The 14,370-nt window shown below is 42.5% G+C and overlaps 2 protein-coding genes across 7 annotated transcripts in view; both read left to right on the top strand.

The window, feature by feature from the left end:
* LOC133481413 (fizzy-related protein homolog) overlaps positions 1-7,554 on the top strand; it is a 30,293-nt gene extending 22,739 nt beyond the window's left edge. For 3 of the 4 annotated variants that reach the window (XM_061780745.1, XM_061780744.1, XM_061780742.1), the window contains exons 5-14: positions 448-578; positions 720-802; positions 904-1,087; positions 3,273-3,338; positions 3,418-3,520; positions 3,820-4,004; positions 5,077-5,310; positions 6,746-6,850; positions 6,944-7,036; positions 7,112-7,554. In XM_061780745.1, the coding sequence (XP_061636729.1) occupies positions 448-578; positions 720-802; positions 904-1,087; positions 3,273-3,338; positions 3,418-3,520; positions 3,820-4,004; positions 5,077-5,310; positions 6,746-6,850; positions 6,944-7,036; positions 7,112-7,153 (1,226 nt within the window). In that variant the 3' untranslated portion in view covers positions 7,154-7,554. The remainder of the gene's footprint in view (positions 1-447; positions 579-719; positions 803-903; positions 1,088-3,272; positions 3,339-3,417; positions 3,521-3,819; positions 4,005-5,076; positions 5,311-6,745; positions 6,851-6,943; positions 7,037-7,111) is intronic. The other variant, XM_061780743.1, reaches the window with a different exon arrangement.
* Positions 7,555-10,316: 2,762 nt separating this feature from the next.
* The window catches only part of haus5 (HAUS augmin-like complex, subunit 5), an 11,099-nt gene continuing 7,045 nt past the window's right edge, over positions 10,317-14,370 (top strand). The window contains exons 1-7 of one of the 3 annotated variants that reach the window (XM_061778990.1): positions 10,317-10,682; positions 10,772-10,834; positions 11,364-11,396; positions 11,934-11,958; positions 12,051-12,183; positions 12,268-12,427; positions 13,991-14,087. In XM_061778990.1, the coding sequence (XP_061634974.1) occupies positions 10,585-10,682; positions 10,772-10,834; positions 11,364-11,396; positions 11,934-11,958; positions 12,051-12,183; positions 12,268-12,427; positions 13,991-14,087 (609 nt within the window). In that variant the 5' untranslated portion in view covers positions 10,317-10,584. Of the gene's footprint in view, positions 10,683-10,771; positions 10,835-11,359; positions 11,959-12,050; positions 12,184-12,267; positions 12,428-13,990; positions 14,088-14,370 lie in introns of those variants that run through there. The other 2 variants (XM_061778991.1, XM_061778992.1) reach the window with 2 other exon arrangements.

Here is a 14,370-nt window from a genome sequence, read left to right as displayed (position 1 = left end):
CACACATGACACATGATCCAATGCGTTTTCAATAGTTCACCGGGAACTCACTGACTGGACGAAAGAGCAACTGAAGAGGCCAGAAGATGATGACCTGATAACCAAGCAGAACAAAAAGAGGCCAAGACCCATACTCCTGCCCCACATGTCTACATACCACGCATGTTTTTGGGATGTGGAAGGAAACCGGAGTACCCGGAGAAAACCCACCCAGGCACGGGAAGAACAGGCAAACTCCACACAGGCGGGGCCTGGATTTGAACTGCGGTCCCCGGAACTGTGAGGCGGATGTGCTAACCAGTCGTCCACCGTGCCGGCTAAAATAGAGACCCATATGTTGTTATTTGACATTTTTCTGTTGTTGTTATCTAGACGTTAGGTGGCATACAGCAGATGGCTGTAGATTTGTTTTCTTTTTTATCAAAGTCAAATTTTTCTCACCTTCAGCAGATGGTTTGACGTACTCCGCTTTGCTAAAGAATGAGCTCCTGGGAGCAGGAATAGAAAGGATCCAGGACCCTCAGACGGAAGATAGCCATTTGCAGCTATTGACACCTGAGAAGCGGAGACTCTTCACTGTATGAACATTTCAAATGAATAAATGGAAATTTGAACACTTGAATAAATCTACCTCCTGCTGTCTCATCATACAGACTGATAGTCATTTAGCCTGGGTTTAAAATAACATTAAAAGAGATTTTGCTGTGTCTTCTTTGCAGTACTCACTTGAGCTCAAAAGAAGCTCACCGGCCAGCGAAACCAACCTCTCTCCATACTCGTTGTCACCTGTCAGTAACAAAAGGTACAAGGGTTTGGTTTTAAATCTCATACTTGTTGAAAATGTAATGTTTCATGTGCCATGTTGACTGAAGGTTTCAATATTTCTGACTTTCCTTCTTGCAGTCAGAAACTGCTGCGATCACCTAGAAAGCCAACCAGAAAGATTCCCAAGATCCCCTTCAAAGTCTTGGATGCACCAGAGCTGCAGGATGACTTTTACCTTAATTTGGTGGACTGGTCGTCTCTCAATGTGCTCAGCGTCGGCCTGGGAACATGTGTTTACTTGTGGAGTGCCTGTACCAGCCAGGTACCCCTGCCACTCAACTAAAGCTATTAAATGTCTGGTAATAGTTCTAGTAAAGAATACAAAAACTGGACTAAACAATAGAGTCAATTGTATTTGATTTACAAACACAAATTTCCAGAAGGATACATACTATAGTGGAAATAAAAGGTCAACACACCCCTGTTCAAATCCCAGGTTTTTGTGATCTAAAAATAAATGAGACCAAGATAAATCCTGAATGTGACCTAAAACCTCTACAACTCAATTGGGGGAAAAAAAATAATCTTTTAGAGAGAAAAAGTAAAAATAAACAACTAAGCTAATGTGGTTACACAAAGTGTGCACAGCTTCTAATAACTGGAATGTGGCTGTGTTCAAAATTAACTGATCACATTCAAACTCATGTTAAATGGGAGTCAGCACACACCTGCCGCCATTTGAAGTGCCTCACATTAACCCAATGTAAAGTTCAAATGTTCTAGTAGGCTTTTCCTGACATGTTTTTGCTCTCTAGCAGAAGCCAGAAGGTTTTGTGCTGACACTGGCTAGTATCTGGAACTGTTCAAAATTTCTACACCTTAACTAAGTTCCCAGTTCCAGCTGAAGAAAAACAGCCTCAATGCATGATGCTTCACTGTAGGTATGGTTTTCTTTTGCTGATGAACAGCGTTGTGTTTGCGACAAACATACATTTTGGAGTTCTGGCAAAAACTTCAACCTTTGTTTTTGTCAGATCAAAACACATTTACCACATGCGTTTGGGAGATTTCATGTGGATTATTTGTTTCTTTTCACCCTACACCATACACTAAACATTTGAAGCAAAGGGGAGATCGTGGTCACAGGTACTTAACCGGGGTGTCAAACTCGTTTTGTCGCCGGCCACATTATGGTTTCCCATAGAGGGCTTTTTTTAACTGTGAAACCATAAAAAAAGTGTCATTTCCTCTTCATATTGCAAACAGATACACAAATAAATTGATGGATAACTACATTTGAAATACAAAATCAAGGGAAAAAATTGTTCAGCTGTTCAGTGTATTTTACGGAGCCCCCCTGGTGCCAAGGTATGAGAAAAATAAAATTCATTGATAATCTGTTCCCTCAGTTTAGTAAACTGTACCCTCAGTTTAGTAATCCGTACCCTCAGTTTAGTAATCCATTCCCTCAGTTTAGCAAATGTCTGGGGCTCCGTATACCTATGTATATCTGTCAAATGAAGTAAATTCTATTTGTATGTTATATTCTTACTCTTGTGAATTCTGTGTATAAATTGTCATGTCGTGATATATCCTACATCCCATTTTTTCAACTGAAAGGCAATATTGCTGTAGTTCGAGGGGGTTGATCATTATATAGCAGTACTAGCAGGACTGGCTACAATTAGCCTGCGTGTTTCCTAAACACAGTACTAAATTGAGGGTACGGATTACTAAACTGAGGGTACAGATTACTAAACTGAGGGTACAGTTTACTAAATTGAGGGTACAGTTTACTAAACTGAGGGAACAGATTACTAAATTGAGGGAACAGATTATCAAGGAATTTTATTTTTCTCATACCTTGGCACCAGGGGGGCTCCGTAGTATTTTAAAAAGTGGTTTGGTAAGAAAAAAATGCTTATAATCGCCCAACTTTATTACAAGTGAAGACATTTTGCAATTTTAGACTTTATTTGGGGTTAATCAGAGGTACTTTAAATGGTGGCAGGTGTGTTGACTCCCATTTAAGGTGTTTGAATGTGATTGGTTAATTCTGAACACAGCCACATCCCCAGTTATAGGGTGTCCACACTTGTGCAACATTATCGCCGTTGTTTTTAATTCCCCTCTCTCCCCTTTTTTTTTTTCTTCTCCAATGGAGTCGTACAGGTTATCGGTCATGTTAATGGTGGAAAAAGTTCTGAAATGAATTAATCTTGGTCTCATTTGTTTACATTACAAATATCTGGCATTTGTGCAGGTGTGTGTAGAATTTTTATATCCACTGTAGGTACATATAACATTGTGCACTTAATAGTTTTTAAAATGGGGACAGTTTGACCCTGGAAACATTGGAAGCTAAAGTGACACATTTTGATCAGATTTGCAGCCTGTATTGCACATGTGATATCCCATAGTGCAGCAGTCTGTAATTTTTGCCGCAGTTGTAATTATTCCAGTCAACCACATAGTCAAATATATCTCTTGAACCATTTCTTCCTCAGGTAACAAGGCTGTGTGATCTATCCGTGGAGGGGGACTCGGTTACGTCAGTCGGCTGGTCTGAGAGGGTAATTTCTTATACCTGGTTTGCCGTAGGAAAGTGGTTAAATTAGGTTTGTTTGTGGAAAGAAATATTCCTATTTTTAGGGCAACCTGGTAGCAGTGGGGACTCAGAAAGGCTACGTTCAGATCTGGGATGCTGGCGGCGGAAAGAAACTGTCCACCCTGGAGGGACACTCGGCCAGAGTCGGTCAGAATATTTACAATAAACAGTGTTTTAAGGCTGGATTTACACTGCAGGTCCTAATGTCCGAATATCCCATAAGTATTTGATTTATCTCCATTTAGAAGAGGTCTGATTCTGATCTGAGGATATCTGATTTCCTCGGTTCTTCTATTTATGCTGACATGACCCATATTCAAATTGTGCCACTTGAGGGCAAAAAATCTGAACTATGGCACTTGAACTATGCAGTATAAATCAAGCAGTAGTGACTCAATGTGTAGTTCTTTAGGTATTTGAATTATTGACTTTGTGTCTGTCCACAGGAGCGTTAGCATGGAATGCTGACCAGCTCTCCTCGGGCAGCCGTGATCGCATGATTTTTCAGAGGGACATCCGAACTCCTCCACTCCAGTCGGAGCGACGGCTGCAGGGACACAGGCAGGAAGTGTGTGGCTTGAAGTGGAGCACCGACCATCAGCTGCTTGCTTCTGGTGGCAATGACAACAAGGTTTGTAGTCACATCCCGTAGAATTTATCGAGATCATAACACGCTCCTTCAATTTTGACAAATTGTTGTCATTTTGCTGTTCTTTAAGGTTAATGAAATTGTAGTTTATTGACTTTCCCAATGGTCTATAATGACTGCGTTATTTAATTATTGTGTTTTAATAGCCTATGACTTCAGGGGCCAAATCAAAAGGTAGAAAAAGACTACATTGCTATTATTTTAACAGGTACTGCAATATGATTAATAGTGTGGAGTTGCATATGGTACTGACAAAAAAGAAGGTGTGGACTCTGGAATTTATTTTCACTGACATCAATAGAGCAGCCTGGCCTCCAGGATCATTATGAGACTGGTGATTGTTCTTCATCCTCCTTGGACTAGGGAGTAACCTTCTAACTAACAGACAAAACAAAACACAAATATGATGACAAATTTATTTTTTTTCACCTTTGTTAACACAGCCTGAGCATTTACATTATCGAGTGTCCTGTATTATTTGTTGCATTAATTTAAAAATGTTTTTTAAATGTCCCAGCTGTCTCTAGTCTTCCATCCATCCATTTTCCAAGCCGCTTCTCCTCACTAGGGTCGCAGGCGTGCTGGAACCTATCCCAGCTGTCATCGGGCAGGAAGCAGGGTACACCCTGAACTGGTTGCCAGCCAATCGCAGGGCACATAGAAACAAACAACCATTCACACTCACAGTCATGCCTACGGGCAATTTAGAGTCTCCAATTAATGCATGTTTTTGGGATGTGGGAGGAAACCGGAGTGCCCGGAGAAAACCCACGCAGGGACGGGGAGAACATGCAAACTCCACACAGGCGGGGCCGGGGATTGAACCCGGGTCCTCAGAACTGTGAGGCTGACGCTCTAACCAGTCGTCCACTGTGACGCCCTGTCTCTAGTCTTTTAATAATTAAATGCAGCCCTAGAGCACTAAAGTTTAAATATATGGTCATTATTGCATTACTAAAAAAAAAAATGCAATGGTGTACAGTCTGTATTTCTGTCACATATTTCTAGTCTGGCAAAGTATTTACTCATTGGATGTATTTTGGCTTCATTTCAGTTGCTGGTTTGGAATCACTCCTCGCTGAGCCCTGTGCAGGCTTACACAAATCACCTGGCTGCAGTAAAGGCCATCGCTTGGTCACCACACCAGCATGGCCTGCTGGCCTCTGGGGGCGGCACGGCTGACCGCTGTATTCGCTTTTGGAATACGCTGACGTCGCAGCCGCTGCAGTGCGTGGACACGGGCTCACAGGTCTGCAACCTGGCTTGGTCCAAGCACACAAATGAGCTAGTAAGTGACACTTGATGCACAATCGTATTTCATCTTGTTTTGTTGTGGTTTTTTTATTGTGTGAAATGAAATTGAAATTAGGATAAAGTTCTTGAAATTGTAGTATTTATTCCAAACAAATTACCATTTAGTAAGAAAATGAAAATGAATGACTGCCTATGTCATTTTGGGGTAAGAAAATGTTTTATATCAATTCTGGCAAGCCTGGTTTAGTTTCATTACCAAATGATTCTTTAATATGCTGGAAAATCTTGATAATTGCCATTGAAAGTGTGTTGAAGGTGCTTGAATTTGATCTTGGAAGTACTCTATGTCAACGGCACTGTAAGGGGGAGAAAAGTGATTAAATTTTGGACCCCTCAAATAAAAATATCAACACCTTTGATACTTCAGTTATTTGAGGTAATATATATCATTAACAGAAACACAGTGGAATGTAACTTCATTATTGAGATCTTGTCTAAATGGCACATGGTTAATGGGAACTGCTTTTTCTTCCGCTCGGGTATGTGTGTCATGCGCAAGCGCAGCAGCACGCTGCTCAATAAGTCAGTGGCTCAGTGTCACACTGTAGACACAATGGCAGACTTTAGGGCTGCATGATATATTGTTTGAGCATCGTCATCGCGATATACATATGCGCAATAGCCACATCGCAGGGTCCGCTGTGATGTTGCTGTACTTCAGCTGTCATATTTTAAAAAAACAAAAAAAACAGCAGAGGGACCTGTTGGGATATGCAAATAAGATTAACGCCGATGTTACGGTATAACCCTTCAAACAACACGCGGAGCAGCCCAGACTTTAATATACTTATCCCCTTGTATGATAACAATGAATGAGGACACGGGGAACAATGTACACCAGCTGTGTTTCCTGTATCGCTCTTCAGAATGTAACTAATGCGCGTCGCAACAGATTACATTTGGGGAAGAGGGAAGGTAGAGACCTGTGGCTACTGTGGAGATACAAACTTCAGGTTTACACACCAATGTGTGTCATTTAAACGAATGCACTCAAATATAGAACTATGACGTGCTGGTTTTCACGTCTTGAGTATGTTATCCTGTATTTTTTCATATCGCAGGTTTAAGAAATATTTTGATTACAATATCGTGCGGCCCTGTGCCAGAGCGTGAAAGGAGTCGTGTGGGGCTATTTCAGCTCCACAAACAGCCAAAACGCCGTATGTGATGTTTGTGAAAAAAACACAGAATACGGGGCATTTATGATGAGGCTCAGTCGCCGACAGAACAGGAGAGCACAGTTTTGTTCCGTGGGTGCTGGAGGCAGGCACTATCCAGATACAGAATACAGAGGGCGAACATGGAGGTGCTAAGCGGTGCCAAGCACTGTTACAATAAGCAAATTTGAATTCCCCTACAGCATGTTTGCAATTCTAATACAGTACTGTATTCCTTTTTTTTGCCTTCAGGTGAGCACCCACGGCTACTCTCAAAACCAGATTTTGGTGTGGAAATATCCAGCGCTCACTCAAGTGGCCAAACTCACAGGGCACTCTTACAGAGTTCTCTACCTGGTTAGTTCATTTTTAAATAGGACTTGTGATGTCATTATGTGATCACTTGATGCATTATCAAAGTTTATTCATGTTTTTTCTGTTAAACGTCAGGCTATGTCCCCGGATGGGGAAGCGATTGTTACAGGAGCTGGAGATGAGACGCTCCGCTTTTGGAATGTCTTCAGTAAAACAAGATCCACAAAAGTGGGTGAAGCTTTAGTTATAGATCATCTTCATATCTGCCAGGTCGTTCACTTATTGTTGTTTCTTTTCTTTCAGGAATCTGTGTCAGTGCTTAATCTGTTTACCAGGATTCGGTGACATTGTACAACAATAAAACACATTGCCACGTTTTTGCAACTTAACACATTCATTTATACAAACGAGGTTTGGAAGTATTTTAACATAAGGCCATGTATCATAATGAAAGGCTTACTTTTTTATTTAAAAAATGTGTAAGGGTGTTATGTTGTTATTTGCTGAAATTGTGAAAACATTTTCACCATCGTGAATCAAGGAGAGGACCTTGATTTTCTAAACGCAGGTCTAATTTATTTAACGCACTTGAAATATGATCATCACTTACCTCGGTTTCTGCAGTATGACCATTATGTTTACCAAGATTATGAAATCTGGGTTCAGTTTGTCTAATGCTGTGCATTCAAATCATTGCTACATAGTTTATTCTTTGTAGTAAATGAATAAAATATATTTGATTTGAAGTATCTGGCATATTTATTGTTGCCTGCAGTAAATGCAGTTTATTACACATAATTTTTACTTTTGTTCTGATTGGGCTTGTTAAAGCTGGATTTTAATCCATTGCAATCAAAATTTGAATTAAAGTACTTTGCCAGGTTATTAGAATAGATTATTGTGTTTTAAACAAAATTGTATTATGTGGGGCGGCACAGTTGGAGACTGGTTAGTACATCTGCCTCACAGTTCTGAGGATCCGGGTTTAAATCCGGCCTCTGTGTGGAGTTTGCATGTTCTCCCCATGCCTGCGTGGGTTTTGTCCGGGTACTCCGGTTTCCTCCCATATTCCAAATAAATGCATGGTAGGTTGATTGAAGATTCTAAATTGCCCATAGGTGTGAATGTGAGTGCAAATGGTTGTTTGTCTCTATATGCCCTGCAATTGGCAAGTGACCATTTCAGTATGTACTGCCTCTCACCCAAAGTCAGCTGGCAGAGGTGCCAGCACACCCGTGACCCTCGTGATGATAAGCGTTTCAGAAAATGGATTGATGGATGTATTAAGTGGTGGCCCAGTCTCTTAATTTACTAAGTTGTTTACTCATTCATACAAAGGAAACTGACCATATAAGGCTGGGGTAGGCAAACTTCCCTTTGTCCTGTTCGGCTGTTAGGTCAAGCAGAATGGAAAATCTGTATACCTTTCATGCCGGAACAGTTTTACTGTGTCACAGTGGAGTTTTTAAGCTTGCGCTGTGGTATTATAATTGAGGTTTATTGAGAATCAGACTTGATCAGTCGAACAGAACAAAGTTTCTAGAAGTGAGAGAGAAACAAAGACAAACCACTAATTGCAAACAGGATGAGAGAAGTAAATAATTACATTATCTACAACAATGAAACATTAAATATGAGTGTTGCATGGGGCTGTAGTGCTACACCCTGTGAGGGAAGGAAAGGACAAGCTAGAACAGGACAAGGACAGGAGAAGAAGCATACAGGACAAGGGTTGTGAACCCGACGGTTCAACTGAAGTGTGGTGGCATTAATTATGTGAATTATAAAAGTCTACAAGACGATAGTATAAGTGAGGGGATACACACGCGATTTGCATATTCATGAGTTATTTGGCGCAGTAAGTGCGTGACCCCACACCCAGTGAAAGAGTCCTAGGGGTGTGTGTCTGCGTATACATGCAAGTGAATTGATACCGTTTTACATGCACAAAGACTGACAGAAGTGTCCTGAAATTGCTGTGGCCGCACCGCAACGGCTGAGGACCCCACCCAATCAATCGAGGGGCGGGATCAGGCCCAGGGGTCCACCCGAGAGCATCCCGGCGGACGGGACACGTCCCACACCGAGGGACCCAGGGCGGTCCGCTGGCCCCACCGTGGCACCCGACAACTGGCCACCCGGCAGGGGCCGCAGGGACCCAATACCAGCCCACCCACCGCCACCCCGCCCCGCCACCGCCAGGAGTGCAAGACGCCCCCAACCCGCAGGGCCCGCAATGCAGCCAGTCCCTACCCAGCCCGAGGGCAGGAGAGTGTCCCTTGTTTGTTGGAAAGGAGGGCGGATAGGGGCACCCGACAAGGGAACGATAAGCCCCAACACCGAGCAGTCATCCAGCCCGGCCTCAGGAGCAGCGCCATGCAAGTAAGTGAGACCCACCTCCCCCCTGTTACTATGACTGCCAGGTCCCCGACTGGCAGTCATTGGCCCTACCCAGTGTATCAGTGCCCCCCCCCCCGGGTGGTGTGGTGCGGTGCATTAAAATCTGGAGAGGTCAGTGAGCCGAGGGTGTGTATGTGGTGCATTAAACCATGGGGAGTGTGTGTGATGTATTTAAAATCCAGGGGGGCAGGCAGGGCGAACGGACCGGAAAACAGCACAGACATGCTGAATCCCGATCTGGCACCCACACCCTCCCGATCCCATACCAGTCCCCCAGGAACCCTTTGATACATGTATGTGCCCAGATGTGTTTCGTGAGAAAAATATATATAGTGAACGGTGTGAGTGTGTGCTAAGTGAGTGATTAAGAAGGTCCTACAGGTCGGGCCCATTAGGCCGGACAACCACCGACGAAGAGGGCCATCTCTCCCAGACCCGCAGCACCAACTCCACACACCCCTGTCAGCATCCAAAATGAATTATTTTACCAATTTTCGAAGAAAAAAAACGCTAAATTAATGCAACAGATGGCGGCACGGTGGTCGACTGGTTAGAGCGTCTGCCTCACAGTTCTGAGGACTGGGGTTCAATCCCTGGCCCCGCCTGTGTGGAGTTTGCATGTTCTCCCCGTGCCTGCGTGGGTTTTCTCCGGGCACTCCGGTTTCCTCCCACATCCCAAAAACATGCGTCGTAGGTTAATTGAAAACTCTAAATTGCCTGTGTGAATGTGAGTGCGAATGGTTGTTTGTTTGTATGGCAACTAGTTCAGGGTGTACCCCGCCTCCTGCCCGACGATAGCTGGGATAGGCTGCAGCACGCCCGCGACCCTTGTGAGGAGAAGCAGCTCAGAAAATGGATGGGTGGATGGATAATGCAACAGATATTACAGGGCTGTTGATGAGCTGCATGTGGCATTTTATAAGGGTTAAAATTGAAGAGTATTATTATTATTTTAACCCACTACAGTATAGAAAATATTCGGAATAAATGTGAATAAACTAAACAAATCATAGGATGTCATGTAACTTTTCAATAAAGTTGTGATGTTGAAGCTCTTCAATCGGTGGAAGGAAACTTCAGAACGGGGAAAAATGGGCGTAGCCACTTCAATCATGTGATCACGGCGTAACGTACCCCGGAAGTGATATAAACGGGCGGGAAGTTGAAAATTCGGCTAGTTCATTCAATTTTTTAAAAAGTATGATGATATAAAGCGCGTTTTATTGGATAGTTGTGTTTTTCCGTGTACAAGTGCGTAAGTAAGAACACCACAGTCAACCAGTGTATGCTAGCTAGTAACTACGAATAACTCGTCGATAGTTAGCTTGTGGAGCCAGCTAGCTCGCTGTCTTGTTTCTCTTCCGACGTCGATAAGGATGGCGGACAGACATCTAGTGCGGGATTTGAAACTTTGGGCGACGGAAGAGTTCAATCTGCCCCCAGAGAGACTGCCGCCTGACTGCTACTTGAAAACGTCGGTGTCATTATCGCTTTATTATCACTTGTCACAGCTGATTTGAACATAGCAGCGCTAACCGTTAATTTTCCTTATTTTATTTCCAGGTTGTGTGTTGGGAAAGGAACGTCTATTTGGAAATATGTCACCAATCACGTTTTCCAACAAAGGTTCATTTAATGTTTAAGTGGTAACTGCTGTTACCATATTTATTTTCTGTACCTCGCTATTGTATCATCAGTTTTGCTATTACACGGGGTGGGCCAAAAGTATACTGCAGCTTCGTGATTCATGATTGTCGTCCCTCAACATGGTTTCTTACCAGGTTTAGTGTTTCAGTATAGAGCATCTAGCCAGGGTTGGGTTTTCAAATTAGGGTTCCGAGCCTTGTTTTGGGCTTCAAATCTTGTAGGGTTTAAAATAATGGTAAGGTAAATTTGGTTTTCAAGGTCAGAGATTGGAGACTCTAAAAGTGACAATGAGCCGCTTCCATCTTTTCTTCCGTCTTCCTTTTGTCCTTCCTTTAACCTTTCTTCCATAAATACGTTAAAGTGTAAACCTACTTTAGCCCACCCAGTATTCTATTTTTCTGAAACTTTGTGTGTAATTTGAACTAACTATACCTGAACACATATTGTATTGTAAGTATGGAATGTCCAAGTACTGACTGGTGTACTTCATTTCTGATGGCTTTTCTAGAACTGTGAAGATCAAGCGAGGCAATCTTCAGTGGTATCCTTTTCCCTCTGAGTAACATATTGAGTCTGAACTCACTTTAGTAACCAGGTAACTTGATTTTTGTGTTGTGAGAGTAAAACTATCTAAATTGACATGTTTTTAAAATTTGATATACTTAAATTTCAATTTACACTCTGCTGTATACAGTATTTTGGCACGCCACACTTGCAGGCATGCAAAGAGAGACGCCCGCACAGCTATGTTGAGCCTGGGGAGGATTCACTGCCTTGCTCAAGGGCACTTCGGCAGTAGTCAGCAAGCAAACTAGCCTCTCTCCAACAACTAATAGCAATTTATTTTTTGTCCACTGCGGGACTGAAACACTCAGCCTCTGGTCAAGTAACCACCCGCTCACAGTCCTGTTGTTATACACCAAATAAGCCATGCTTTGTTGTTGTGTGATGGAGTCAAAGCTACTACTACTACTGTATATGTCATTTTATTTTCAGTTCTCCAATCGCTTCCCAATGAATTCCAACATTATGTATATACTATTAATGTTCAGTTTTTTTCTTTGACAATGTCTAAAAGGTACAAAGTGCTTCAAGACAAAGAGGTAGGCTATGATAAATTTCAAACTATTTGTTGTCATCTGCTAAAGTGATGACCAACCCAAAGTTCATTTCCATGTTATTATTTTGTGCTCAGGCGAAGCAGCGTGAGGGCCAGAGGGTGACTGCAAAGCAGAGTGAGCTTCAGAAGAAGATAGAGCAACTCAAGAATGAGATCGGTCACCTGGACTCAGAGATCAGAGCAACTGAGGAACAGCTGGCCACTCAAGGTTTTAACATTATGTCAACACCAAAAGTGTGTTTAAATGTGAAGAGATTGACCTTACTTTTTTTGTTTTTCCACTCTTGCACAGAGCAGTCTATCAGTTCTACCTGGGCTCAGGTGGAGGACAGTCAGGGCAGGAATTTGCTTCTCCAGGCCTTCAAGCAGCGCTGCGTGTCAGGTCGCAAGATGCTGTCGAGTGACACTCAGAAGATCAGTGGCTACTGCCGGGCTCTGGAGCAGATGGCAAGGTAAGGCAGAAACAGTCTCTAGAAAAGTGTGATTTGCAAATCATGTTCAACCTATATTTAATTGAATACACTACAAAGACAAGATATTTAATGTTCAAACGGATAAACTGTACTGACATGAACTTGGAATTTTATGGCTGCAACACGTTCCAAAAAAGCTGGGACAGGGTCATGTTTACCACTGTGTTACATCACCTTTTCTTTTAACAACATTCAATAAACGTTTGGGAACTGAGGACACTAATTGTTGAAGCTTTGTAGGTGGAATTCTTTCCCATTCTTGCTCGATTTACAGCTTCAGCTGTTCAACAGTCCGGGGTCTCCGTTGTTGTATTTTACGCTTCATAATGCACCACACATTTTCAATGGGAGACAGGTCTGGACTGCAGGCAGGCCAGTCTAGTACCCGCACTCTTTTACTACAAAGCCACGCTGTGGTAACACGTGCAGAATGTGGTTTGGCATTGTCTTGCTGAAATAAGACGGGGCGTCCATGAAATGCTTGGATGGGAGCATATGTTTCTCCAAAACCTGTATGTACCTTTCAGCATTAATGGTGCCTTCACAGTTGTGTACGTTACCCATGCCATTGGCACTAACACAGCCCCATACCATCACAGATGCTGGCTTTTGAACTTTGCGTCCATAACAGTCCGGATGGTTCTTTTGCTCTTTGGGCCGGAGGACACGACGTCCACAATTTCCAGAAACAATTCGAAATGTGGACTGGTCGGACCACAGAACACTTTTCCACTTTTCATCAGTCCATCTTAGATGAGCTCGGGCCCAGAGAAGCCGGCGGCGTTTCTGGGTGTTATTGATAAATGGCTTTTGCTTTGCATAATAGTTTCAAGTTGCACTTACGGATGTAGCGCCGAACTGTATTTACTGACATTGGTTTTCTGAAGTGTTCCTGAGCCCATGTAGTGATATCCTTTTACACGTTGATGTCGGTTTTTGATGCAGTGCGCCTGAGGGATCGAAGGTCACGGGCATTCAATGTTGGCTTTCGGCCTTGCCGCTTACATGCAGTGATTTCTCCAGATTCTCTGAAACTTTTGAGAATATTATGGCCCGTAGATGATGAAATCCCTAAATTTCTTGCAATTGTACGTTGAGGAACATTGTCCTTAAACTGTTCGACTATTTTCTCTCGCACTTGTTCACAAAGAGGTGAACCTCGCCCCATCTTTGCCTGTGAATGACTGAGTAATTCAGGGAAACTCCTTTTATACCCAATCATGGCATCCACCTTTTCTCAATTAGCCTGTTCACCTGTGGGATGTTCCAAACAGGTGTTTGATGAGCATTCCTCAACTTTCTCAGTCTTTTTTTGCCACCTGTCCCAGCTTTTTTGGAACGTGTTGCGGGCCATAAAATTCTAAGTTCATGATTATTTGCTAAAAACAATCAAGTTTATCAGTTTGAACATTAAATATCTTGTCTTTGGCATGTATTCAATTAAATATAGGTTGAACGTGATTTGCAAATCATTGTATTCTGTTTTGATTTATGTTTAACACAACGTCCCAACTTCATTGGAATTGGGGTTGTACATTGCAGGAAAGCAGAGGTTGAGGTGCTGTTAGAAAATCCGCTTTCCAGCAACTGTGACATTGAAACACTCCTCTTCAAGTCTCCAGTGGAGGCACAAGTCATGGTAAGAACCTCTAAACAATGAATTTTTAGTTCCACTTTTATTTAGGAATTTAGCACAGTAAAGAAACGCAACAAAATCACAATTCACAGTAACAACAGAATTCAGATGCACACACTGGACACCGTTACATACATGATGAGAGCCAATACAAAATACTGCACATTAACCTATAAAAAAGAACACAAAATACATGAATTACTACAAATTAATATATATACTTAAAAATCCCTTTTACCTAGAAATGTTATGCCTGTTTAATGATCAATAAAACATTTTCCTCTGA

The sequence above is a fragment of the Phyllopteryx taeniolatus genome, chromosome 7, assembly GCF_024500385.1.
Source record: "Phyllopteryx taeniolatus isolate TA_2022b chromosome 7, UOR_Ptae_1.2, whole genome shotgun sequence".
Lineage (NCBI taxonomy): Eukaryota > Metazoa > Chordata > Actinopteri > Syngnathiformes > Syngnathidae > Phyllopteryx > Phyllopteryx taeniolatus.
The sequence above is the reverse complement of the archived record's forward strand: the minus strand, read 5'-3'. Positions and strand labels throughout refer to the sequence as shown.